This window comes from Aquila chrysaetos, chromosome Z (genome assembly GCF_900496995.4).
Source record: "Aquila chrysaetos chrysaetos chromosome Z, bAquChr1.4, whole genome shotgun sequence".
Taxonomy (NCBI): Eukaryota; Metazoa; Chordata; class Aves; order Accipitriformes; family Accipitridae; genus Aquila; species Aquila chrysaetos.
In genome coordinates this window covers 3,563,931-3,589,053 of record NC_044030.1, presented here as the reverse complement: position 1 = coordinate 3,589,053, position 25,123 = coordinate 3,563,931, and the positions used below count along the sequence as shown (strand labels likewise).

Here is a 25,123-nt window from a genome sequence, read left to right as displayed (position 1 = left end):
CTTAAAGTGAAATCCATACGTGTGTACAGAAGATTTCCTACTTAAAATAGGTAGATCACTGCACACTTTGAACCTGGAGGCTCTACATTCACATCATGATCTTTGTTTCAATAATTCTTACTGTGCAGAAGTAGATGACTAATGGCAGGACTTGGCAGCAGTTTTAATACACAATTAGCTACTAATTTTGCAAGGTATCTCTGCTTCTGTTTCAGAGTCAATGGGCCAAATTTTGCCATTCCATATTCGTGTAAATCTTGGAGTAATATGAGAACTGAATTTGGCCCCATGTTTGTCAAATTAATCAGAGTAACATACCTCATTGACTAATTCAGAACAGCTGAAGCTAATTTTGTTTTAGCTGAAAGACAAATGTGTGTTTTACAGTTAAAAAAAAATACTGCTTTGTTTTCTATGAAAATTGTCACTATAATATTTTAAAAACAATACAGTTAAATTATGTTATTATTAAATCAGAGGACTTTCTAAGAGTTCAGAGGCTCTTTAAAGAAGATTTAAGACTTTTTAGAAATGTTTTTTATTAAAAAAGCTTTAAGTACTTAGTAGCTTTTTTCAGACTGTGTCGTTTGAAACCAACCATTAACTTTTGCCCTAACTTCCATTCTATAGGGGGGTCTCCTGGTCCTGGTGGTCAGTTATCGGAAACAAGCCTTGCTGTAACCGTGATGATCCCATTCAATGATGACCCTTTTGGAGTCTTTGTTATAGATCCAGAGAGCCAGGACAGAGAGATAGTGGAAGATGTTCTTTCTGAAGATGATCTTTCCTATATTACAGACTTCACCATCTGGAGACAACAAGGCACCTTTGGTGTTGTCCGTTTAGGTTGGGAAATACTGTCTAGTACGTTCCAAGCTGGACTACCATCAATGGTAGACTTCTTGCTGCTGGGATCATTTCCAAGCTCAGTACAATCTCAGCCCCACATGAGGCGCCATCACAGTGGAACAGATGCTTTGTATTTCAGTGGAAAAGAGGATGCATTTGGGATTATTGGTCCCGAATACCCATACAATGGAAATACTGCAGTAACCAATTTTACATTTTCAGCGTGGTTAATTCCTAACGTCAGTACTGATGGTTATATAGTTGAAAAGGATGATGATAATGGCACCTTATATTATGGCGTGAAAATCCGAACAAATGATTCTCATGTTTCTGTAGTGCTTCATTATACAGCATTAGGATCCAATATAACATATATGGCTAAAGCAGCAGTCCTGAAATATCTGGATGAAAATACTTGGCTTCACCTCCTTATTACTCTGGATGAAAGTATAATTGAATTTTACATGGATGGAATTCCAGTTCTGGGAGGAATGAAGAGCCTTAAAGGAGAAGCAATTGCTGATGGTGAGCCAATAGTCTGCATTATTTTTCTCCATATGTAAAGTTCTGCAATGTATAGAAGAGTGTAGCTCCTTAAAAGGTGTATGCAAGATACTGAAATTAGTATATCTGATTAGTTAATTGAAAAGAATGGATAGAAAATTCTGAGGATTTTCAAAAAGCATATGGAAATTAGAGCTGGGTTATATTTATATATGTATGCTTATCATGTATACATACAGTTATATATGTTTGCAATTAATAATTTCCATAAGATTTACAGCACTGTAGCTGAGAAAGGACTGTTTTCCTCGCAGTTTCTCAAGCAAAATGCAATAACGGTTTTGTTTCGAGTTGTGTAGTATATTACAACTAAGCCAATATCTTGTAAGCAATGGAATTTTTCAGGGTGTAGATTTACTTAAGTACGTATTCACACGGTATATGAAAATTATGCCTAAAAGTTTAATAGTGTTCCAAGGAACATTAGCCTGTTTATGTCAGCTTATCTGACTGGATAGTCCCAGATGTGATTTTACTCATAGGTAACCATTATGGACTCTCACTCTGAACTAGCATAGCAGTGACCAGAGAAGTATCAGAACAATTCCATTATAAAGTCAGGTATTATGTGGTCAGAATGCATTATATTTACTCTTTCTTTTGCACTTTCCCACTCTTCCACGTGCATTGTTTTTCTTGGAGATCATCTCCGTCCTTTTTCCTTTCTTCCCCTCACCTTCAGTTTCACATGTTTTTTTTGCTGGGGATAAGCAGTGAATGATTATCAAATTCTTGAATACAATCTTCTTTTCTGTAATCAAAGAAGGAGAATTAAAAAACATATAGTCATGTTAAATGCATATACATCTACATGCATATATGTACACAAACATAGACTGAGAATAGATAGGAGACTTCATTAATTTTAGAGTGTAGTTTTTTATTTCTGCCTGTAAATTTCCAGTCGTTGAAGTCTGAGAAATAAATTTGCCCACTGTAACAAAGTAGTGCCTCTGCAATTAATAATTTCCTTCAGAGTTGCAGTACTGTAGCTGAGAAAGGACTTTTTTTCCCCCTCAGTTTCTAAAACAAAGATATGTGAAATGCAGTAATGCTTTTATTGCTAGAAGGATTTGTCTCAGTCATTGTAAATTTTCTATATTAGTGGAGATGTCATATGCTCTGTCTGGAGGTACTACAAGTATAAGGTAAGGATTTTGTCTCTCTCCATTTAATGTTGGGTACTACACAGTGGTGAGCATAGTAGCCCATTTTTTTTCACCGTCCTCCACCTTGTGCCCTGGGACCATTATTGGTTGCTGTGGTTGCTCATCTCTAGAACTGACACTCAGTGTCATATGTATGCCAGTACATTCAAGAGCACGGTTTCTTCTGAAAACAGAAAACAGCTGGAAGAAGAGATACCTATGTGTTTTAGCACAATGGGAATGAGTATGAGCTACGAGCTTAGTGTATTTGTGAAAAAGGCAGCTGTGATCCTATGATTTGCTAAGTAGGATAATTGTTTGCAGACAGAGAAATATTAATGCTCTTGTAAAAAGCATGTGGAATTTGGTGTACATTTCTGAAGTCCATATTCCCAGTGCATTAGGGGAAAAGCATGTCCGGAAGGGCTAATGCAGTGATGATGAGTATCATCAGAATGGATCCGCTGTCTTAGCAGAGAGACAAAATGGGGTCTGTCTAGCAAAACAAAAGCTGAAAGGGGTTGCAGTTGTGCTCTGCGACTCTCTAATAGAAGAAAGAAGTTTCCAAGCCTCATTAAAATAAGGGATAGTGACAATGTGCTGGTAGAACTAGTAGGATGAAAAACCTAAACAGTCTAGGATGGAATTGTTTGACCTGTGATGATCTACCTGTAACACTGAGATGATGCTCGAGGAACTTCCTGATTTTACATTTCAAGATCAATATGATTCCTAATCCAGGGATAATAAACAGTTTACCATTGATTTTTAACAAGAACAGCTATTCAGCTGCAGATTTATTACTTTGAAGAAGTACAATAACGAGAAAAATTATGATTTCCTTCTCAGGTCCAGGAATAGTGAGAATTGGAGCAGGACTCAATGGCAGCAGTAGGTACACAGGGCTAATGCAGGATGTAAGGCTTTATGAGCGTAAATTGACACAAGCAGAGATCTATGAACTCCATTCAACTCCTGCGAAGAGTGATGTCCACCCTGTCTCTGGGTATTTGGAGTATCGGCAAGGAGAGACCAATAAATCATTCATTGTGTCTGCAAAGGATGACAAAGAGGAAGAAGGAGAGGAGTTATTCATCCTAAAGCTCATTTCTGTGCGTGGTGGAGCTCGAATTTCACAAGAAAATACCACAGCAAGACTAAGAATACAGAAAAGTGATAATGCTAATGGTTTATTTGGCTTCACTGGAGCATGTATTCCTGAGGTAAGATGTTCATAAGGCAAATTATAGGTGAGTTTTGGACACAGAAAAATTAATGGCAAGACCAATTGACCTGCACAGGGCCTTGATTTCACATTGTTAGCTTTTGTAGTTAAGCAAAGTTTTTCTAGAATTTGGAAATGTGTAAGTTTTCTTAATACAGCCTCAGTCCAACTGGCATTTGAAGTATCATTTTTAAAAATCCCCGATTTTTTTTTTCTTAAGAAAATTGATTTTATTACATAAACTGAAGACTAAGGCTTAAATTTTTATGGAAGAACATTTTTTGCCCTACTTCTGTCACATCTGAGACTGTGTTATCAATTAAAATACAAGATTTAATTTTCTTTTTTTTGGAGAGTGGAGTATTACAAAGATTTTTATTTTATTTTTCTGTGTTACATGATGTGTTTGAAAGAATTTTACTACAGGTCATGCAATGACAAGGTGTGATGTATTTTTCCACAATCATTGCTGTCATAAGTTACAAGGTATAAATTGTGTATGTTTGGTGTGAATTTGGTTGATACTAGCTGTGAATTGGTTTTTTTTAATCATTAAATTGTTTTTTGGTGGTAGCCACCATATATGCAATATATAAACATTACTTTTGGGGGAGGATTGAAAGAAACATAATTCAGTTTTACTTCTTTAATCAATTATGAGGGAGAAAGACATGATGTCTTTTTCTATTGGTATTGGATTATTTTGGAAAACAAATTGCAGAATATTTTCCAATTTGGTAACTCTCATGACCTTTTAATTACATTGTTTCTAACCAAAGTGCTTATTATGTGTTTGAAAGTAACCATCGTGCCTCAGTGATACTGGTTTTCAATTTGGTTTAGTTTGCTTTCTATGTGCCGACCATATGCTATGATAATAGATTCCTTCAGTTTCAAATGCCACTGATAATACTGTGATGCCACAGATCATCAACCAACCGTGAAGCTAAATTAAAAATTTACATGGAATGTTAATTGTTTTGCACTTACCTTACGTCCATTTCACCAGGGAAGTATTGGAGCTCTCAGTGATGATGCAGATACACAGTATTGTTTTATCAGTAGTTTAATTGCTTTATGTGCGTATCTGTCTACTAGGAAGCTGAGGGCACATGCAGTATCTGCACTGTATTATACAGCATCTCTGAAACTTATCTAATGCTTAAGATAGCTTTAGCCTTTCTGGCAATTTTAAAATAAAATTATTTTCTATTTTAGTTCTATGTTCATAAATTTCTAAAATACATGGTGGGTATCAATACCTACTTTGTTCCAAATATATGAAATTGTTGCCCCTGAAGTCATGTTGTCTGTGAAGACAGAATTGTAAAGAGACAGAAAATTTTTTAAGGTTTTTCCTGAATAATGATAGTATAGTTTTATTTTAATGTATCTGGTTCTTTCTTTCATAATGTTTCTAGCTGGGGAAAGGGGGAATCCCAATCTTTCTTTAAGTTATTGCTAATGAAAATTGAAATAACTGACATTAATATAAAACAATAGTTTCAGTTGCTTTTGACATGTACATTTCAAGCATATTGATTCTGTCTTCAACATGTAGTTTGGGGGAAGAAATTGTGTCCAAAACAAACAACAGGATATAATTATTGGCTTACCTTTATGGTCCTCAGGGAGATAATACAAGCTGTTGCAAATTCCAATAAGATTGTTCTGACCACCGTCAAGTTCAGTTTCAGCTTCCTACTACTCCAAAAGAGCTGAAAGTAAAATGACAGCAATTTTTTACCTGAACATTTGACTAGCATTAGAAAATTCCATGTTTTGTATTTATTGCTTTGATTTACTTTGACAGTAACAAATAGTTCAATTTCTTGCTTTCTTCCAGACTGCTGATGAGGGTTCCACTATATCCTGTGTCGTGGAGCGTACAAGGGGAGCCCTAGACTATGTGTATATAAATTACATTATCTCACAGGTTGATTCCACTGGCATTAATTACTCTGTTACCGATTTTTCTAAAAGCAGTGGCACTATCACATTCCTTCCTTGGCAGAGATCAGAGGTAAACCCTACCTTCCTATTAACTATTCAACCTGTCCTTTGCAAACCGGCTGGAAAACACCTTCTGAAGATGCTTGACTGGTTTTCATACTAGAAAGTGTTTCCTTCACGGCTTTTGTTATATTTTGCAGGGTTTTTTGCATCCATGACAACTAACAAGTGATATGATAGATGCTTATAGATCTGTGTGAATCTCAGTTCAGGGGTCACCATGTGTGCATGTATGTTTGAATGCACATAATATATGAAATATGTTTACCTATATGTATATATTATTTTTATGTGTATCTATATATATACTTGAAGTGTAGATAGTCCTGGGCTGAAATAATGGATACAGCTACTTCTGAAACTGGAAGATGATTAGGTTTTGATCTGAGTTTCGGAACTCAGATTTATATCTGCATCAATTAAATAGACAGCGGTAAATTTCACTGCTCTAATCAACTGTCTTGCAACTGGTGTTGGTCACGTTCTGTCCCTTTTGCTTAATCTGTTTCTATGAATTCAACCCTGACCTGCAACACAGAAATTTCACATTTATTTGAAGAAGAGGTGTGGAACCACCATACTGTGGAAAGTTAATGTGTGTTTTCTGTTAGTGTTTGTAAAATAGGGTGAATTGTTCATAGAAAATGCTGTTCTTGGTTTCACTTCTATCACTCTGCTGAAGTCAGTATGGACTGACTGAAACCCACTGACACCGTTTGAAAGGTGGCTCCACTAGAACTGTGGACCTGGTCCCAGTTAAACAATGTAAGCAATTAGAGCTTGGCAAATGCTTGTGATACCTGAAAATAGTTTGTTCATGTCACTGTTCATTAAGCTTTAATTCTCCATTGAATCACATTACTGCATTGCATAGAGTCATATAAAGCAAAAATTTCCAAAGCTTTTTTAGTCTGGCAGCATGGATGAGGCCTGCCTTATTCTATCTAGTGGCAGAAAAGGGCTGGTATACTCCACTGCTATGTGGTCCAATTAATTGTCTACATATGGAGGAGTTAATGGGCATGGCCCTAAGAAACAGATTGGGAGCAGTTGCTCATCAGGTGAGATATCCTAAGAGACTTTGCATTGATGTTTGTAAGCTACGTATTCCCACACCTCTAAATACAATCAGCTACTTAAACCTTTTCTTCTATATGTTTGTCTAATCGTATCACAACATATAGAAAGCTGGAATTGTCTGAGGTGAATATGTTAGCCTGTACAGAGCTGGTTATGTTAATTGTTAGTATGATCTGCAATCTCAAGTGTCAGGTGGCATAAAAAGCTTGCATTACTTGCGCTCTAAATTGGATTAATCACTGTAATGTCTCTTCAGAAGCACAATTTCTTCGAGATTTTGAAATCTATCAGATATTTCATTTTCAATATACACAATTTAAACTATGCTTATGTTAAGGTAGATAATAAACAATTGGTTGCTTGGTTATGTGCTTATGTAATTTGAAGCACTTAAGAATATATGCCTTCCATCTCTGGTAGCTTGGTAAAGTTGTTTTTGGAAGGCATATTCTAAACATAAAATATTATCCTAGAAGTTAGGTTAAATTATGTGGAAAGCAAAAATGTTGTCGACGTTACTTTCAGAACTACACAGCAGATAAAGCTAACTAATCATAGAATTTAATGAGTTAAACAGGGTCATGAAACTCATAAGTGATTTATGTTGCATGGTTTGATTTCTCCATGATTTGGTCCTTCTCTAGGTCTTAAATTTGCATGTTATTGATGATGACATTCCGGAGCTAAATGAATATTTCCGTGTGACATTAGTCTCTGCAGTGTCTGGAGATGGAAAACTAGGTTCAACTCCTACCAGTGGAGCAAGTATAGATCCAGAAAAGGAAACTACTGATATCAGCATCAAAGCCAGTGACCACCCATATGGTAACAATGATGGAAATGATACAGTCTTGTTGCAGATAATTATATAGTTCTAGCTCAACAGATAAAAACTTTGCTTAGCTGCGATAGTTGAGGAAGCAATGCCAAGTATTCCACTTTATCTAACTTGAGATTAATTCATAATTTTTACACAAGAGTGAAAGCTGAGTTACTGATTCTTGAGAATATTACAAAAAGGCAGCAAAACTTCCCTGACCAAACAGGCGATGATTCCCTTCTGAGAACAAAGGTGGCATGTAGTTGATGCTGTGCAAGTTTTTCTCAGACGAGAATTTCTAAAGAAGAGAGACATTTCTGCATGCTTATTATACCAATCAGTACCCAATACTTGACATATTGAGGCTCTTTTGGCAAGAGGTGAATTTATTATTGTGCTGTGGCTTTATCAAGACTGATAACAGGTAACAGTGAGAGAGGGGAAGGTACACAGAACATCCCTGGAAGTAGCACGATTGAGTCCTAGGGGCATATCAAAAATAGGTTTTTAATTTCAGAAATGTTAAATATAAATATTATAAATAATTGGGTTTCAATTTATTATCATAATTCACATTTGGTGCAAGAAGCCGTGTAAATAGTACTTCTTGTTTGCCAGGTCTACTACAGTTCTCAGTGGGACCACCTCCTCAGCCAGGTGATGGAATGATTCTGCCAGCATCTGCTGTGCCCCATATTACTATTAAAGAAGAAGTTGGACATATCAGATTACTGGTAGTTCGTGCACAAGGCCTTCTTGGAACAGTTCTGGTGGAATACAGAACAGTGCCACTTACAGCTTTCAGTCCTAAAGATTATCAGGTATGGCCATTGCCAAGGTGTGTAATTATTTTAGAATTTAATTAATTTGTCCCGGACATAGCCTCCAGTTTGAGTATTTTAACCCAGCCATGATTCTTTTCCCAGAAACACTTTGTTTTATATGCTGATATGATAAATGAATGTGTAATACTCACATTAAAAATATGTATCATTATGTGACTTTTACCTTCTTTCTGTGCAGCATGTTGTATTTCCCGGGAAAAGCCTCTGGTTTTGATTTTTTTCTTCAAGAGAGTTGTCAATGCAGCAAGAAGGCATGTTTGCTATTGTTGCTGAGTATATCAGTCTTTCTGTGAGCATTCAGATGCATAGCTAAGATTGTGTTTGTACATACTAGGACTTGTACATGTTCAACAAAATAATGTGTACAAATCTGTGTTTGCTTGTCTAACTGATATTTGTGCAGAAAAATGGAGATGAATGCAGGTGTTCATAATTCTGTGAATTTAGATGCCTTTTTCTCATAACAAAGATTCAGGAGATTTTTTAAAAGATTAAGTGAAGAAAAGTAGATGTTTTGACAAACAAAATCAAGGTTCTGTTTCTTTTTTCATATGGATGTAAACATTAGACTTGAACAAAAATGTGAAGAGCTTTCATATTGCAGGCTGTTGTGGGCACGCTGGAATTTCAGCCAGGAGAAAGATACAAGTACATTACTGTTAACATCACCGATAATTCTATTCCTGAATTAGAAAAAACTTTTAAAGTGGAGCTGTTGAACCCAGAGGGAGGAGGTAAGGCACATATATCAATCCATTGATTGTATTTTCATTATCTCTGCTCATCTGTTAAAATCTTACCTTTCTCACATGTACTATTTCCATGTTATTTCTAAAGACAAATGAACACCCCCACATCCCCCAGAGAGCTGTAATTTTTCTTAGGAAAGCACTGTTCTTCAGATGTGTTTCTAATCTTTGCTGGAATCCCAAAGAAAGTGTATTATTACCATGCATTAGGTCATTTAAAGGCAATTGCTACTTTTCACGTTACATAATTTCATGGTTGGTAATGAGAATTTAAATAATGTAAAAAATATATTAGTTTATTTTTAAAAAAATTATCAATATTTATAAAATATTTAAGGCTAAACAGCCAAAGTGGGTTTTTTATCTGCCACTTCAGTGAAATCAGAGGAATTGTGATACAATGGCTCATAACTTATTCAACTGGATTATGGCAGTAGGAGACTGTGGGTGTTGAGAGGCCTAGGGAGTTTAGCTGGGCTGGAGAGGTAGCTGGTAGCTCTGTGGAAGAACAAGAAAAACACGAAGAGGAGATCCTGGTGTGAGATGTTAGTCTCAAAAGGGATGGCAAGCATCAGTGCTCCTGCCACATAAAACCACTCAGCCCTTACAGAATTTGTTTTCATTGGAGAAAATTTTTAATGGAGATTATAAAGCTGGTTGGAGGGAAAAAAGTAATTAGAAACACTGGCAGCCATAAAATGACTTTTCAACTGATGTTATTTTTTTAAGCAATCCAGAAATGCAAGTGTGATGCCTTCTGGGAAGTTATATCATACTACCTTGAATGTCTATGGTGCAAAGTGGCATTATGGTGCAATGTAGTGATTCTATTGATAAAAACTTCAGACCTTTCATGCATGTGGACTTATTGGTTGAATAGTTGTTTTGTTAAACAAACTTTTCGATTTTTTTTTTTGTCAGAAAACTTACAGCTAACTTCAGTAGTTCACTAGGCAGATACCCTCTTAACACAAACCCTCTTTTTGGCCTTTGCAGCACCGTTGCAAGCACAAAACTTAGGGTAAAGTCTCCATTAGTTAAGCTTTCTGCAGATCTTTCCAACTTTCTGACACAAGTTTTTGCTTTGTGAGAAAAGATTAGAATAAAAGAGTTTGAGGGGTGTTAGCCCCTGGGGTTTTGTTAATTCACATTTCCCAGTTCTCCATGACAGACCTCATTTAGGAATGAGAAAGGGGAAATGCAAAGAGGGAAAGAAAGAAAAGAGAAACAGATATGTATGTGTTTTCTTTCCTTCTGACCTCCCATTGCTATTTCCAATGTCATAAATTAAATAACAGGTGGCATATACAATACTTTTTCTGGCTTTTATCAGAAATCCTGTATACTTTTATATCCAAAATTGATGCCTTCCCAGAATACTTCCCTCTCTTTTGTGTTGTCCAGAAATGTTTAAATTACTTTCTGCTTTCTTTTTATTTATAAATGTATATATGTGTATATATCTGTATGTCTGTCATCTTAAAGTTGCTGAGCTCTTTAGAAATGATGGCAGTGGTAGTGGTGATGGGAACATGGATTTCTTCTTTCCAACTGTCCATCAACATGGTAAGCATTTTTTATTAATCCTATTTTTTATTGCTAACTGTGATATCCCTCATAAATTACTATACTGACACAACTTGTCATAGTGTTACTTTACTTGCAGTTACAGGTGATTAATTTAGATTTATCATAAAGTTCTGTCAAAACATTCTTTACTGTTTTAATTTAGGCATAATTTCAATAGCAGTCAGTGTTCAGTGTAACACAGAAAATAACAGCTTCTATACCATCAAAACTATATTGTTGTAAAACACAGTACAGTAATTCCAGAAGTACAGTTTGCAAAATTACTTTTGTTTGAAAATTGTCAAATTTTCTGGAGAGCAAAAAGCAAAGACACTTTTTAAATTGAGGGTAATTTAAAGATTACCTGACGGTATGCTTTGATATGTGCTTTATGTTACTTTGATTTTCTGCACGTCAAAAATACTCCTAAAGAAGAGAAAGCTATGTTAGTTTTTTTAAAGGAATGTTTTGATTGTTTTTCATTTCTTCTCTTTAAGTTTGTATTTATGTCATGACATACAGAAAACAAAGATAGTTTAATACTGAGAAAATTAAAAAAAAAAACTAGATGCAGAAATAACGTAAAATCTGAGAGAAAACCCTAATCCTACAGGACTTCAGAATTAGCCCTACAGAGCTGAACATGTTATATGAGCACCCATTGTCCAAACTGAATAATTTATTCCCCTGTGACGGCCTGATTTTCAATTTTATTTGTAAATGCAAAGGATTTCAGTTTGAATCTGAGAGTAAGTCTGTGGTTTAGCCACTTCTTGGAGCTTCCTGGGTTTTTTTGAAGGGCTGTTTTCCTTGTTTCCAGAAATGGTTTTCTTAAGTGCCAGGCTCTTTCTCTCTCTGCGCAGCAAGTTATCTCACCAAAGACAATCTTTTTAGTAGTAGTGTTTACTGGACTTGCTTTTTTCCTTTGTTTTTCATTCCAGCTTATGTTAGGATGAGACCTGCATTCATCTGGTCTATCTGCTTACACTGTGGTTTGCCATACAACTCTCCACTATCCTAAATTCTGCTTCATTTTCATTCATTAAACCTGTAATTTTATTTCTGTTCCTCCCTTAAAATATTCATAATTATTATATTTTTTTGTTGCATCATTCCATACAAGGGCTGCCAGGACTGCATTATTGAAAGCCAGTGCCTTATCCATGTGGATAGTTATCATGCATTTCAAAAAACCAAAGGCAAACCACCACGGATACTCCAGTCATGCTCTCCTGTGTATTTTTTGTAACGTATTTCTTTAGCTGTTTTCTTCCATGTAAGAAGTGATGCTAGAAGAAATAACCCTTTTTGGAACTTGCACTTAACAGCTAGCTTGGGAATTGCATCCCACATCTTTGTGACTATTGAGGCTTCTGATGACGCTCATGGTGTGTTTGAGTTCAGTACTGAGTCACTCTCGGTAAACGGAACTGAGCCTGAAGATGGAGACAGCAATATTGTGCTGCAGGTTAGAAAGCTTTGAGTCTCATATTGCTGTGCAGTCTTTTTCTGTCTGTTTTTACTGGGCGTTCTGCGATGTTTTTGCCGTAAGTCTACAGGGTTTATAACAACTTCATCATGCACATCTGTTTTGCCATTTCATACTGAGTTTTCTAATGTGTATCATGCAGGTTGAAGCTAAAATGATGTAATAATAATATCTGCAGGTTTAAAATTACTTCTACTTCTTTACATTTGAGGTACTACTATATTAAAATAACAGTGTTGATGATACAACAAATACAGCAAAGCTGAGATAATAAATATTACACTGTTTTTTTAAAACACAAATTTATTTTTAACTCATCATGTCAATGTCTTTGCTTAATTCCATCTCATACTTTTATGTTTTTCTTTCTCATAGAACAAAAATATGCAGATCTTTATATTTTTCGCTTAGGTTGTGAGAACGCATGGGGCCTTGTCTCAGGTGACACTGCATTGGATCATAGTCTGTGATCTTACCAAAGACCTGATCTCTACAGATGGGAATGTAACATTTGATGTTGGCCAAGCAAGAGCAAATATTACAGTACAGGTTTCTCCTGATGAAGTTCCTGAATTGGATAAGGTGTTTTCAGTTTTGATCATCAATGTCTCCAGTGGTCGTCTTGGAAATCATACCAATGCAACATTAACTATTTTAGCTAATGATGATCCATATGGAGTCTTCATCTTTTCTGAGCGAAACAGACCAATAAAAGTTGAGGAAGAAACAAAAAATATCTCCCTGACAATAATAAGGTGTGGTGGTCTCCTCGGTACAGTAATGGTAACATATAGAACTATTGGCGATGATGAAAAGTCACCCTTTCTTCCACCTAATGTTGTTAGAGCAATAGAAGGAAAAGACTATATACCCATTAAAGGTTACATGATTTTCGCAGCCAATGAAAGTGAGGCCACAATATCTTTGCCTATTTTGGATGATGATGATCCTGAGAGGTCAGAATCTGTTTTTGTGGAGCTAAGCAGTATTGTTTTGATGGAGAAAGTACAGGATCGGCCAAGTAAGTATCTTAGTTATGTAAAACCTACAATTTAAACATGAAGGCTGGCATTTATATTTAATAGGATAAAATGCAACAAGTTAAATGATAAACTTTTAACCTCTGCCAAACTCTGTATAGTTAAGAAATCTCTGAGTTACCTGTCTTGTGTGCTGTTGCCATATATTTCCTTTAGTGCAGTATTTTGTCGGGGATGGATGAGCTTTTCTTTATCCCTTTTGCATCTCTTTATTCAGGCCAAATATGTTACAGAATTGGTTTTGTGCACTAATACCTGTTCATCTAGTGTTGTTTCTGTAAAGTTCAGTTATTAGGACATAACTAAGTTAGTTTTGCTCATTGAAAGCCAAAAAAGTCTTTTAAAAATAAAAAAAAGAATTACAGCCGCATGTTGCTTTTTTAGTGTAGGGAATGTTTGCTTCATCTCTCATTCAGATAAATTCAGGTCATTACAGCCTGATTTGTGCTTCAGAGCTTCTTGGCATGTCTAATTGCTGCCACCACCCCAGATTAATCTTGATGTTAAGGGAAACTTCAAATATAATTCTGCTGGGAGGTTGAAATCTTATTTATTTTTCATCATAGCAAGTGTAAAAATAAAATTATTCTGAACTGTAATGATCTTACTACTGGCCTTATGGACAAATAAATGAATAATTTTTTTTCACAATATCTCACCTCTTCAAAAAAATTATGGCTTGTATGCTCCACAGCAGGGTAGAATAGTAAGTTATTACTATAATAGTAAGGGATTTTTCTGCTATAATATAATTCAAACACCAAAAGTATGTTGGTACAGTTTGTAGTGATGTTTTGCCCAATACTAAAAAAGATAATTTTGTTGAAAGCTAGTGGTGACTAACTACTAAACTCACATGTATGTGTATGAACTCTATAGCCATAGATAACAAGCATCTCAGGCACCCCCTCACTAAGTTTTCTTTACATTTCAGTTGTAAATTCTCCTCGACTTGGATTAGTGGGTGAGACAATAGCTCATGTAATTATCAATGCCAATGATGATGCTTTTGGAACACTTCAGCTTTCAGCTTCAACTGTGCGAGTTGCTGAAAATTATGTTGGACCAATCATTAATGTGACCAGAACTGGGGGAATATTTGCAGATGTTTCTGTGAAATTTAAAGCTATGCCAATAACTGCAACAGCTGGTAAGAAATCAGAATGCAGTCTATGTTATAGTAGAAAGAGCATACTGTATCCTTTGAGCAGTCAAAGCAAACAAGTGTATGTTGGATGCACTATTGTATAACAAGTACAAAAAAGTATAACAAGTACAAAAAAAAAAAGTAGTGAGACATTTACTGACTCTGTTTAGCAAATAGGAATCCAAGCCCTATGGGAAAGATCATGCATCAGCTTTTAGAAAGCTCTGAGACATCATCACTGAAGAATTTAGCAAGAGAAGTGAGTGGCGGAATTGGGGTGTTTGTTTCCCTAGTAGCCCACCACCTGTTCAAAAAAAGAAAAAAAAAATACTATATTAGTTTACGTAGCTGCTCTTTGGTTCTGTGTATGTATTTAAACCCACCATGCATTGTTTAGGTGAGCTTATTGGAGAGGAAGTGAGAGCTGGGGACTCGGCTGTAAAACAAACAGGCAAAAAAAAATTGAAACCCGAGAAGACTTGAACTTCTAAAAATGGGAGGTTAATTTCTGCAGTTGATCCCTGCTATAGAGAAGGTACATAAAGAAAGGAGCAAACTTATGATGTGTGCAGGGTCAAAACCACTTAGAAAGTTATAAATCAAACTCATTGAATTTCAGCTGTGTCCAAAATTGAATAGGTGGGTGATACATGCTCTGAGAACTGGTATTTTAGTTTCCTTTTTAGGTAAGAGACATTTCTAAATAAGTGTGTAGCTCGATTGATGTCAGAGTATGCTTTCAGTTAGTTTCTGAAGCAGAGCCATTAACTAGACATTCTTAGAGACAAGCTTGCCTAAAGCGAGGTCCACACACAAAACGTGCCCTTTACTAAAATCTACTTTGACAAGGGTGCTTCTGTTCACTTTTATCTCTTGGAAAGCCAGAGAGCAATTGAAATCAAAGACAGAAACATCTTAGTAGTGTGACCTTGTCAATGGAAGACAATAATGGACCTTTTGTAACTACCTCTTGGTCTAACAGTGCAAACTCTGTTTTGGCCAAGCCAAGTTTTATTTTAATCCATCCAGATATCTAAAAGGCAATGGGAAGTAAAAAAGACATGTGGTCAGTCTGGCTCTGAAGATAAAGGAAAAAAACCCATAAAACCACGGAGGAATGCATGTGTAAGCAAAAGGAGAAGTCTTACGGATGATGTTCAATACAGTGAACCATAATGTATTAATATTCTGTGGTTTTTATTGTTTTAGGTGAGGACTACAGTGTAGCCTCATCAGATGTTGTCTTACTAGAAGGAGAAACAAGTAAAGCTGTGCCAATTTATATAATTAATGATATCAATCCTGAAGTTGAAGAGTCATTTTATGTTCAGCTGCTGAATCAAACAACAGGAGGAGCCTTGCTTGGATCTTTGACTAGAGCGATCATAACTATTGAGGCTTCTGATGACCCATTTGGATCCTTTGGTAAATGAGTCTTATTTGTATATTTTCTCCTGTTAACATTTTTACTTCAGATCTGTGGGTGAACTGTTACTGGGCAACTGAATAAAAACTTTCAGAAGACAAAGAGGAAGCCTGGATGAAGATGGTAAAGGAAAAGATAAGACAAACTAAATTAAAACATGTAATAAAGGAGTAATGGTGCTCTAATATAACAGAAAAGTATTATTTAGTCAGCTGATATAGCAAGATTTTGGAATCTCCCAGTAGAGATAGATGGATTTTAGTTTACTTTTTTATTTTTTATCTATTCTAAGAGCTGCATTTCTGCAATTGGTTTAAGCCAAAATCTGAATTCTACCATCTGTTGCTTAAGTAATTTGATATCTTTGGTTTACTAGATAATCAGCCAAAGCGGATTTAAAAATCTGGGGAAATATAAAAGTATGAAGATAAATTAAATTACATTCTCTTATTTTCTGTCAAGCACTTTAGTTTTTCTTCTGCCTATTATTATCAATGAAATGAATTGTGTATACTTTCCAAAATTAGTTTCATTACACAGGTTTTGAGAAGGGTTTTGGTGAATTCAAAAATTTAATGATTTTTTAGAAATCTATCTTGTTTGTTTGTTGTTGTTTTTTTTTCCTGCCTTTTCCTTTGACTTACCCTTTTCTCTCTTCAGTACCCTACTTAATTGCTGTTGTTCCATTTTGTCAGTAGAAGAAGGTGGGGGAAATAAAAATATCAAAAATAAATAATTCCAGATGGGTAATTAATTAACTTAATCCTTAAAAACTAAAAGTTTAATACAAGGAAGACTTCTACTTGAAACAATTTTAGATGGAATATGTTGACTTATTTCTTCAGTAAATGACATCAAAACTGCTAAAGAGTTTCCTTGCTGGGAATAATTATGAAATTGTCTTCTAAGAACTTGGAAACAGCTCATGGGTAGCCTCAAACAATGGGTATTTTGGAACAAACTTTTTGGATGAGGGCTTAATTTTCATGTTAATTTCCTCTATAGATGAAAATATTAATACTGAGAGTTCACTTTTAAGTTTAAACCTGATTAAAAGTTATTTTCCTGTGCAAGTAAATGCAATCAAGTGAAATAAAACTATGTACTTCAGGAGTTGATGTATCTACTTCCGGTTTCATTGTTAATGAAATACATCTCTCTGTGCTGCACTTCAGTTTTTCAGATTACTGAATTCACTGTGGAGGAGCCTGAATTTGGATCAGTAACCATAAATCTGCCAATAATCCGCAATGCTGGGACACTCGGTAATGTTACTGTTCAGTGGGTTGCTACCATTAATGGACATCCTGCTGAAGCTGACTTGCAGGTCGCCTTGGGTAATATTACTTTTGCCCCTGGGGAAGCCATTCAGATGTTGCTGTTGGAAATCCTAGCTGATGATGTTCCAGAAACAGAAGAAGTAAGTAGAGCAGTTACGTCTTTCTTGTATAGTATTAGAGTTTTAACTTGTTATAGAAATGTGTGGAAAGAAAAACAAGGAAAGTTCTGGTAGGAAGGTGCAAGAAGTTCAGATTTTACTTTGCTTGTGATTATTGTTAGAAATACCAAAAATTGTTTAGCTGCATTATTTCTTTTTCTTTTTTTTTTCTTTTTGAGATTGTCCATGTAGAATTAACTCAGGCCTCCAATGGTGGTGCTATTGGGTTAGATGGCGTGGCAAATATTATAATACCTGCCAATGATAATCCTTATGGCACAGTTTTCTTTCATCAATCCTTATATCGAATTCAGGAGCCACTAGAAAGAAATTTGCTTGCAAATATAACAGTCAGGCGAAGGTTTGTATAATGTTTGCTTTATTTATATCTATTATTTTTTCTTTCTTTTTGTCTTGGCTATAATTTCTAATGTCATTCTCCTCTTAAGTATTTGCATCAATTTCTTGATCTGCCAGCTCAGCACGTTATTATTTCATAAACATTGGTTTTGAACTAGATGTCTGCTTATTAGAAATGTACATAAAGTACTTAAAAGTAGTATACATTGTAATGTACAATGTAAACCTAATGTACACAGTGTACTTGAAGTTTCATTTTGCCTATTTAATCCTCAAATCTTTTAAAGCTGCACAACAGCCTGCTCCTGTGATTTGAACTGGAGGACAAAACAAGTCAATGCTTGTGGGATAGAAAGAAACAAGAAAAGGAAAACAGGTTTTATGCATGTGATATGATATCCTGAGGACACCTAGGAGGAAAGATGTCAAGGTTGGGCAGCACAGGCTTTTTCTTCCTTGCCAGCCCTAAGAAGACTAGTTAATTCCTAGAAAAAAAAAAGTTTGCAAACATGCATTCTTAACAGACTGCTACCCCAGCTATAAATAACCAAACCTGCTATCCACAAAAAACTCAGTTATTCTGGTACTAGCTTCAAGGGAATCCACTTTAATTAGCTATTTGGAACTATTCAGCAATTTGAAAAGGGCCAGTTGATTTTGTTCACTTTTATTCTTAACCCAGAAACTTACAGAATATTAGACACACTTAATCAACTAACATTATTATTTTTTTTTAATGTCTTTTAGTGGGGGAAGGTTTGGTCAGCTGCAGATATTTTACAGCACTTCTGAGACTGATGTTGTAGCTCTTGCCATTGAGCAAGGTCAGGATATCCTGGCCTGTTACGAGTCTCCTGTCCAAGGAGTCCCTGACCAACTGTCCAAGACCAGAGTGAATGTGTCGGCAGCAAGTGACCCACTGTATGCCTGTGCAACTCAGTGCCTAAAAGAACAAGCGTGTTCAGCCTTTACATTTTCCAGTGCCTCTGAGATTCCTCTCTGCCTTTGGCTGACATCAGAGATCAGCCCGTTAACTAACACTTCAGGATTCTGGACCTACAAGAAAAACATCACCAGTGCATCTGCTCTCTTCAGCACACAAGCCATTGCTGGTAGTGATTATGAATCTATTACAGCACAGTGGGCCATAATGCAGGAAGGGGAAGAGTTTGCAAATCTCACAGTTACCATACTCCCTGACAATTTGCCAGAATTGGATGAGAAATTCACTATATCCCTTTTGAAAGTTGAACTAATGAACATCTCAGCCAGCTTAAAAAATCAGCCAACTATAGGACAGCCAAATACTTCCACAGTTATCATAATGATGAATGGAGATGCTTTTGGAGTATTTAAGATCTACAGCGTAAGTCCCAATGCGACAGAGAAAGGTCTGTATGTTGAAGTAGAAGAACGTCCTCAGACCAACGTGCAGCTAATGATACATAGGACAGAAGGCAGCCTGGGACAGGTGACGGTGGAATGGCGTGTGGTTGGTGGAACTGCTACCCCAGACTTGGATTTTGTAGGTGTTGGTGAGATTCTGGTGTTTGCTGAAGGTGAGGCAAGGTTTTGCACTAGCTTCTGTTTTATAAAACTAAAGAAAAGCAAAAAGAACCTAACAAGCACTCAGTCCTCTGGATGTTTTGATAAGCGGTGTCGTATCCTTAGGCTAAACCTCCCTGAATGCTCAGGATACATATTCAAAATAATATAGTTCATTAGCGTATAGTGTTGTGTTGCAGAACACAGACAGTGGTACTAAAAAAAAAAAAGATAAAAACCATAAATATCTAAGTATTTTTTTAAGAAATATTGCAGTGTGGATTATAAAGATTACCTTTTAACCAAATAAATAAGGAATAATAATGCTGAATATAGTTGTTATATCAAGGATAATGAAATTGAGAATCAGGCTTAACTGGTCTTTTATTAACCTTCAGTCCGTATAGTATGAATTTTTCATGATGTCTCTTTTTAGATTTTGTGATTGTATTGATTTCATAACATAGCAGCATATTAAAAAAAAAATATGCAAACAGGATGAACAGGTCAATGGCACACATTACTTAAGTACCTTGCAGCATGACAGATATATTTTGTATTTTCAAAATCTGAATTGATTGAACAGTTATTTTGAAAGCAATTTATGGGAGTGTAGTAAAGATTCTAGTGTGCTAGCTAGCTTGCTAAATCATCTGAACTCAAAAGAAGGGTTGCCAGCAGTGATTCTGAGGCTGACATGTAATTACATTAGTGGTTATAAGTTTAGTAAAAACTGTTTTCAAAATATTTTGAAAGACAATTTAGCAAGAAATATGCGTATCTTGTAAACTGATATTCTCATAATCATAAAACACAGGTTATGCACATGCACTGAGCAAAAGGATTGTGTTGTAAAGTATAATGGATTACAGAGACTGGTAATTGATCATGTTTGCTGTTTACATTATCATTCATGGATAGTCCAGAAGACAAGTAACTAACACAATGACAGCCCGTTTTAATGCAGAGAACTTACAATGCAAATAAAGAATTGTAGACATTCAGAAATTATGCCTGCATTGTTAATTTCTACATAGTATATTTAATAATTTGATAATTACATTGCCCTAAAGTAACTTTTCAGTAGTAATTGAATAAAACTTCATAATGACATTCAGTAACTTCTAGACAGGTAAATAAATAAATATGCTTCGTGTCCTTTTTTATATTTTTTAAGTATTTCCTGCAAAAGGAGATGATTAAGTCTTTAATGTCTTTTCCATGTGCACACATAAGTATGTCTGTGTTCTTCTCCTTGTAGGGGAAACAAAAAAGGTGGTCACGCTGACCATTTTAGATGATCCAGAGCCAGAGGATAATGAAAGTATCATAATCAGCCTGGTCCATACTGAAGGAGGGAGTCGGATTCTGCCCAGTTTTGACACTGTCACAGTGATTATTCTGGCAAGTGACAATGTGGCAGGAATTATTAGCTTCCAGACAGCCTCAAGATCTGTTATTGGTCGTGAAGGTGGGTTCTTTGTGTTGGTCACACTGAGTTTGTTTAACATTAGCGTCCATTGCCGTGCTTTCTGTTGATAATAACTCACAGTGATTGCTTGTATCGCTGTTCAAAGAATGCCAGCAAGCAGCTCTAACCATATACTTGGCATGTATTTCTTTGAATTTTAACACTTGCAAGTGTAGCACTTAAAGGGGAAAGGAAGAGCACAGCATTTCCAAAACCATTTTATATATCATCATCTGTGCTTTCCTTTTTTCTGAAGCTCATGCATTGCTTCTATTGGTATTGCATTTCAAAGCTCCCTTTAGCATTTCTTGTCTTACTCATTTATACCATATTCCAGAACTGTATATAACTCCCATCATACACACCTATTAGTAGTCATAAGAAAATCTCATCTATCAGTGACTTACAATTCACTTTAAATCTTCTAGAAAATATTCCTACAGAAAGATTAGGATCTCGTCTTCCCTTTTCCTGACTCAATAACCTGCTGTTTTAAGATTTTCTGTTTATGCTTTTTCATGGCAGCTAATTTACGAATGTAGCAATCTTGCTGTCATCACTCAGTCATGACATTTGAGAAAAAACAATGATAATTAGATATGGACCAAAGGTTTCTACTAGTGCTTTAAAAGAGTGCGTTGCATGTTTGATCTAAGGTTTGATGCAGTTTTGCATAGGATAATAACAGTACTAATGGTGATTGCTTTTGGCAGCTTTTGCTGGAATCTCAATGTATTGCAGTATCGTATTCTCTGACGTGTAAGCTGATGAGCAGGGAAAGTTAACAAAACAGAAACTTGCTGTCCAGGAATGTGTGCATTGCATTTTCTGTTTGAAGAAAAAAGTCTTTCTCAACCAAACGTGTTCTGCTTTTTTTTCCAGAAATGAAAGGGCATCATAACCTTTTGTTTTTTATCTAGAAATGGTTTGTGTTACTTCTGTGCTAGTGTGTGCCTGGTTTTCATCCTTTATTCCTCCACATTAATGGTTCTGATCAGCCTGCCAAGCCAGCTGCAATCTGGCAGGCTAAGAGGAGCCGTTAATGAGCACAAGGAATTAATACAAACTGCCTCATTCCCAAAGGTTATGATCACCCTGAATACTTTCCGCTGGTTAAATATTATTCACAGCATGCTAGCAAATGCTGGCCATTTGGAGCTTCAATACTCTGCTGTAGTTTGGAAATGACTTGATTCCAATTCCTCCAGCTTGTGAAAAATAGTGCATTGTCTTACAGCAAGAAAAAACAACCAAAGTAATTCCCTTTTATAAAAGAAGAATGAGCTAAGGCCTTTAGATGATTTCAGTGTTTTTATTTCATTTTCAGTATCAAGGGTTTTTTGTTCTGAAAAGAAAATTTATCAGTCATAAATCCAAATATGATTATCTTTTATATCTATTGTATTGTTGAACAATTTCTGTCAAGCAAATCTGTATTATTCTCAAGCTGTGCGTATTATTCTCAAGCTGTGCATATTACTTATCACCTTATTGAGGGCAAGGGTAGTATTTTAATGCAGGCAGAGACATGCAACAGTTGTGTGGCTGTGACTGTATCAGAGGAAAATGAACGGCAGCTTGAAATAAGGAAGGAGGATGGCTGAGGCCCCCATCTCCCTGAGAAATGTAAAAATCTAAAGAACTGGATAACATGGTTAAATATTAAAAACTTTAAAACAAAATAGTGAAGTTAACCTAGTAACACTTTCAATTTTCAGAAATCTTGTATTACTATTTCTTTCTGGATGGGGATACCAAAGGTTTTGGTAAAGCTGACCAAGAAACATGGGTCAGTAATAAACTACTTGGGGTCTGTAATTATGATGAATTGTGCTTCAGGTTTCTTAGTGTTTGGATTACAGTGTAATAGGCTTCTGCATCATAAAGCATTTTGTCCCAGTCTTCAGTGAAAATTCTTTGTATTACATAATGTTGTATTGAAATAAGCTTTGTCTAAATTATGCATTCTGCAATGGTACTAAAGTAACCATTTTTCTGTTAAATATTTATTTGTTTGCAATGGATGTGCAAAATTCTCAAATAAAATAGAATGGATTTAAGTGCAGTGTTAAACAATATGATAAATTAGCCTCAGGGGAACCTGTAAACTGGCACTCTATCCTCAGATATCTGACTGTAGAAGCAGAATCCTTGTGATGTCAATAAATTTTGGATTCTTTTATTCTCTTAGAAGCAATATGGAACAACTTAAGACAAAGACATGAACGTTGGTACATCTCCAAGGCTTAACTGAAGTTTGAAATGTTGAGGCTGAATAACAAAGACTAATTCTATTTATTTGAAAATGGGTGTATAAAATTCTTGTATTACTTCTTCACAATTTTATATTTTAATTAATTATATTAAGGTCTCTTGAAGTTAGTTGTTCATATCTCTGTCATTGGTAGCCAATATACATGCATCTCTCTAATATTTTCTTACCTAAAAAAGAACACGTCTCAACAATATTCAAATTGTTCCTGCAAGTTTTAGCTGTACAACACTGTCCGGCAATATAATATACTGGAATAGGCAGATAGCATCCTAACCTGATGCTCTTTAAATTACAGAATCAGAGAGACTAGCTGGGCTGCTCAGCTCTTTATGCCATGGAGTAAGAAGCCACATAACACCACCTCTTCTCTTTCACTTTCATAGACGTATCTCAATGTTTCTCAACAGGGTTGCTTCTAAGTGACTGCGTAACACAAATCAAAAAAGGGAATTATTTCCAGATTTTGCAACAGTGAAAAAAATTCAAGTCAGTTTATAGGAATACTAAAAAAGACTTATTCAGTCAGTTGGGGATGGAACTAAGTTTGTCAGATTTCTGGTTTTGCATCATTAGAATACATTCTGGCAAATTTTTGTTTAGTTTTCTCCATTCTTTAGTAAGCAAAAGAAATATAATGTGTTACTATTTCCAGACATCTCAGTATTACAGCTTTCTGCATATTTCATGTGTTTGAAAGCCAATGCAACACTGTACATACTGGCAAACTTAAATTACGCAGACTTGAAAAATGCTGTTGACATATGGATGCAATACACTTACATATTATAAATAAACATCGGTTCTCTAGTGTGAATGTATTGCATAATATTACCAGTTTTACCTGCTGATCTATTTCATATTCATATAACATGTTAATTTCACATGGCCATATTTAAAATATTTAATATTAGATAAACTATATACATTTTATAAATTTTTATAAATATTTAATATTATATAAATTACAGAAATTTTCTTCATTTTACAAAGATTTCTAAGGATTTTACTCTTTTTAATTAAAGTGCCCATTGGGTTAAATGCTACAAATGTGGAAAATAACATAGTTGCTTCTTATAGATGCACATTGTCAATTGATACTAATTATCCCAGAAATTAGAAGAAGTTATTAAAATTTTAAAATACAAATTATTAAATATATTTTAAAAAATGTTATTTTAAAAATTATAAATTATTAAATGTTATCATTTTCTGGATTTTTTTAACACTGATGATATTTATAAGTTCAAACTCACATAAATGGAACTTACAGGTAATTATAAGCATTTTTCTACATGCACTATCTAAAGTCACAAGACACTGCAAATGTTAGGAAAACGTATATTCCTTGCCAGTTAGCTATTGTAGAAAACTATTTGTGTTATAGCTGGTGCTTACAGCATTTACTGTTTTGTGGAGTTCACTGACAGGTATTGCTCTTCTGTTTGTGCATGTTTTGATGGGCATTTACTTTCTAAGTTATTCATCTGTACCAGGTTCCCTCACATTTTGATAGTTCTTTCCAACAGTAGACTAAAACCAGAAAAAAACAGGAAGAAAGAGTTTAGGTTTGGGTTGTTTGTTTCAGTATTAAGAACAAATGTGTTATACATATAATATTAATGTCTTTAAGAAAAATTATTTTAACTGTGATGCATGTTTTTGGCTTCTCATTTTTGTAACTGATGTGTAGGAGAGGAAACCCCAAAATATTGCATCTTATCCTTTGTTCCTAGGAGAACAACTGCAATTCCATATTGTAAGAACTGCCCCAGGACTGGGAAATGTTACTGTTGAATGGAAGATAGTCGGGCATAATGTAAAACAAAATTTTGAAAACTATTCTGGAATACTCTTTTTTCCTGAGGTAAGTCCATAAGCAAAGCTAATGGCTACAGGAGAATATTGTAATTAGAACTGAGCTGAGAATATGAGTGTGCTTTTATAGCAGTCTTTGTTACTTGGTCTGGTTATTTACTTGCTCCTTTACTCTTGGAGTTCTAAACTGGAGCGAGTTTATAGTTTTCAATACTTTAACTTTACATTTCTTAAAGGTGTTATTCAAAATACGTA

General features: G+C 35.2%; 1 protein-coding gene across 5 annotated transcripts in view; it reads left to right on the top strand.

Moving 5' to 3' along the window:
• The window catches only part of ADGRV1 (adhesion G protein-coupled receptor V1), a 297,036-nt gene that overhangs the window by 47,458 nt on the left and 224,455 nt on the right, over positions 1-25,123 (top strand). For all 5 annotated transcript variants that reach the window (XM_030004616.2, XM_030004613.2, XM_030004614.2 and 2 more), the window contains exons 20-35: positions 631-1,374; positions 3,411-3,784; positions 5,633-5,809; positions 7,524-7,704; positions 8,318-8,520; positions 9,149-9,278; positions 10,779-10,859; positions 12,191-12,330; positions 12,763-13,372; positions 14,326-14,541; positions 15,748-15,963; positions 17,140-17,384; positions 17,582-17,763; positions 18,510-19,321; positions 20,569-20,778; positions 24,787-24,917. In XM_030004616.2, the coding sequence (XP_029860476.1) occupies positions 631-1,374; positions 3,411-3,784; positions 5,633-5,809; positions 7,524-7,704; positions 8,318-8,520; positions 9,149-9,278; positions 10,779-10,859; positions 12,191-12,330; positions 12,763-13,372; positions 14,326-14,541; positions 15,748-15,963; positions 17,140-17,384; positions 17,582-17,763; positions 18,510-19,321; positions 20,569-20,778; positions 24,787-24,917 (4,652 nt within the window). The remainder of the gene's footprint in view (positions 1-630; positions 1,375-3,410; positions 3,785-5,632; positions 5,810-7,523; positions 7,705-8,317; positions 8,521-9,148; positions 9,279-10,778; positions 10,860-12,190; positions 12,331-12,762; positions 13,373-14,325; positions 14,542-15,747; positions 15,964-17,139; positions 17,385-17,581; positions 17,764-18,509; positions 19,322-20,568; positions 20,779-24,786; positions 24,918-25,123) is intronic.